This window comes from Habropoda laboriosa, unplaced genomic scaffold, assembly GCF_001263275.1.
Source record: "Habropoda laboriosa isolate 0110345459 unplaced genomic scaffold, ASM126327v1 scaffold57, whole genome shotgun sequence".
NCBI classification, from domain to species: Eukaryota; Metazoa; Arthropoda; class Insecta; order Hymenoptera; family Apidae; genus Habropoda; species Habropoda laboriosa.
Window position 1 is genome coordinate 1,203,036 of NW_017100229.1, and position 3,260 is coordinate 1,206,295.

A 3,260-nucleotide genomic window follows, 5' to 3' on the forward strand; every position below is an offset into this window, starting at 1 on the left:
GGAGTTCGAAATTCACGTCGATCAAAATAGCTGTCGAAACTAGCTTACTAGCTGCTACGTGGATTAATTAACGTATCGATTCGAATCGATCATCGGAAAGCTCGTACAGTTACTTCGTCTAATATATCTCACAGCGTAGAGAGACCTACATTCGTCCATGTCGCGTGTTATAAACCACCGTGACCATTTAGCAGCATATAAAATGCCATAATCGAAACGTCCCCACGGCGATCCTGTTATATATCATCCCTCAGATCAGAAAAATCTCGGCCCATGAATTTCAAGCGTGGAAGAAGGAACGTAAATATTACACGTCCTAGATTCGCGTGTGGTGGTACGAGAGGGTTGGAAAGGAGGAAGGTACGGGGGAGCATAAATATTAAAAGTACCTGAGAAATGCTCTCGTACGTATCCGTCAGATGTCACGACAAAAACACGGTCCCGGAAACCCGGGCAAAATTAGATAGCGAGACTCACACACATGCGCCTACACGCACGTGCATAGAGTATACGTGCGTATGTACGTGTATATACAATACACACACGCGTGTGTGTGTGTGTGTTAATATATATATATGTTTACGGATCTATAGATATAGAGGAGAGGTACTTCCAAAAACTGGAATCTAAATGCAAATACGCAAACATACCAGCGAAGTTAGAGAAAGAGAGGAATAGAGAAAAAGGGAATGGTAGAACGTCGGTTAAAATGGCGACGCCGGGACCGAACGTCGTAATTCACGAAACTTCTGCCTCCTGCGTCTGATAAAAAAAAGCATTTTCTCGCTATTGATCGGCCTGTCGGCTTAATAAAATCCAGATAAAAGTGCTTTCGCCCTTTTTCGAGTGCCATTGGACCTCTCTCCTCGACACGCGGAGGCTGCGTAAATAGGGAGGAAAATGTAAACACTTAAATCGTAACAGAAGTAGAGCAAGTGAGAGAGAGCGTGCTGCGAAATACGGGGTGAAAGTAAAATGAAGAAAAAGAAATGAGGGGAAAAAAGAGGAGCAAAATGAAGAAGCTGTCGGAGATAGAGAGAGAGAGGAAAATTGTGGAAGAAATAGGCGAACTGAGATGGAAGAAATGCGGCAATTCTTAAACTGCCAACCTTTTCTATCTCTTCTTCTTCTTCTTCCTTTGCTTCTTCTGCAGCTAGTACATAAGGCGAAAAAAAGTGTGTTTGCTGTAGATATTCCGATAGCGGCAGGCCTCTTATCAGGAAAACAGGACAAAAGTGTAGTACTGTCTCTGAGTAGCGACGATGCTCTTTACTTGCCCCCTTTCGCAGAAAGCTTTGCTACTTTTCGTGCTCGCGCGCGCGCGCACACACACACCACCATCCAACGAAAGGGACCCGTGTTCTACGACTGTTGTATCGGTGACGTTTAAACCTTCTCCCCTTGTGCTATGTAATATTCGTTATTGCCGCTGTGACGTAATTGCGAAAACGGTAGGAAAACAGACGGTGAAAATAATCGTGAAACACGGGTAGATTCGAAGGAAACAGTAATAAAATCGAGAGAAGGAAGATTATATTTTATGGAACCTGTGTGACTGTGTGTGTGTGTGTGTGCGGGTGGCACAGGTGGAGTAGGTACTCTACGTGTGTGTCGATTGGGTGTACATATCGATAAAACGAAAAAAGTAGGAGAAAAAGAGAGAGATGGAATCGTGTGTTGGATCGATACGCGTAATCGAAGTGATATTTCTATCGTGCTTGTCGAATATGATCGTGGAACGCGCAAACGAACAACGACGAGTGAATCTCTCTTTCGAAACGTTTATTTCAATTTCATTAACCACTCGACAGAATAAACTAGAATTTAATTTATTCCATCCGGCCTGGTTGAGAGGCCAGCCCCGGTTTTTCAATCGGGACCGGAAATTCACGCGAGACGCTGAAAGGTGTATTAAACGCGGCGGGAAAATTGGGCAGCGGCCTCCTGCCCGCCGCGTCGCGTCGCCAACATGGTCAATGTGTGCCTGTTGAAAATCAAATGTGGGCTGGTTCCAATCGGAAAATGCACGCTTCTTTCATAGAAAATCAGTCATTTTCCTACCGTCATACGTACACACGTACTCTCTTTCTCTCTCTCTCTCTATCTCTCTCTTTCGTAAAATTAAAAGGTTCCAGGCTTTCGGTTCCAGTTAAATTTTAGGACAACTAGAAAATAATTTCTCTCGTGAAAGAAATAGAAAACAAATTTTTTCCCCGAGCATCGTTCAAATTTTCCACCAAAGTAGCGATACTAACGATGTTCATTCACGTTCATTCTCTCTCCATTCAGAAACAATCGCGGAATATTAATTTCCCGGAAAATAGACGCGTTCAGCTGACAAACACAAGCACACAGAGGTGTGCTAGAATCGGAGTGGAAAAACAAAAAAAAAGAGGGGAATAGACGGTATTATAAGATAGGCTGTACGCGAATAGCTTATGTATCGGTGCTTAATTTCACGCTTACCGACAACCTCGAGGAACAGAAATATACTGGTGGGTGGATGGGTGGATACTTGGCACTGGTACAATCCGGCATCCCTCGGTTGAACGTATTTTATTTGAAGAGTCCAATCCTCGCTGTGGTGAAAATGAATCGCCTGGAACCGCTCGTCGTTCGCGTACGTTGTCAGTCCTACGGTCAGTAACTCCTGAACGTTCTTCCGCTTGATCCACGACACCTGGAGGCACGGCAAAAAAGTCTCGTTAACAAGAATGATCCGACGTCGTTGGTGGTGGGTCCTGCGGAATTGGTCATGAAGCCTGTGAAACGAGTAAAAAGAGGGATCTGTCTCTAATGACGATGGATCCACCTTTCTCTCTCTCACTCCTCTTACGGTCTGTCTATGCGGAGACTAGCTAAAATTTCACGTTACAGTGAAGCTGGAATGCCACTGCCTTTTATTACAGATCGAATTTTCCATCATTTGTTCCCAGACGAAATTGGAAACGTTTCTTCTACCACCGTTCAAAGTCGTTCGATAAAAAAGAGGAAGTAATTTAGTTCTGTCTGTCTATATATGTATCTATATATCTATATACATATAGATATATGTAGCTCATTCTATCGACAAATGTGCCCCTTTATCGGTTCAGATTTTAATTAATCGCCATGTGGTATGTCTCTATGTGTGCACAATAATTCGCGACCATCGGATCTCTCCCCTCTCTATCTATCTCACTCTCTCGCTCCCTTAACAGCGTGGCAACGATTTCTTCGAAATAAGCTACCCTTGATATTGCTCGAAGGAACGAACAAAA

The 3,260-nt window shown here is 43.7% G+C and overlaps 1 protein-coding gene across 1 annotated transcript in view; it reads right to left on the reverse strand.

Annotated features, from left to right (window-relative positions):
• Positions 1-3,260, reverse strand: part of LOC108571377 — a 34,435-nt gene that overhangs the window by 3,673 nt on the left and 27,502 nt on the right. The window contains exon 3 of the mRNA XM_017933395.1: positions 2,467-2,680. Within this exon, the coding sequence (XP_017788884.1) occupies positions 2,467-2,680 (214 nt within the window). The remainder of the gene's footprint in view (positions 1-2,466; positions 2,681-3,260) is intronic.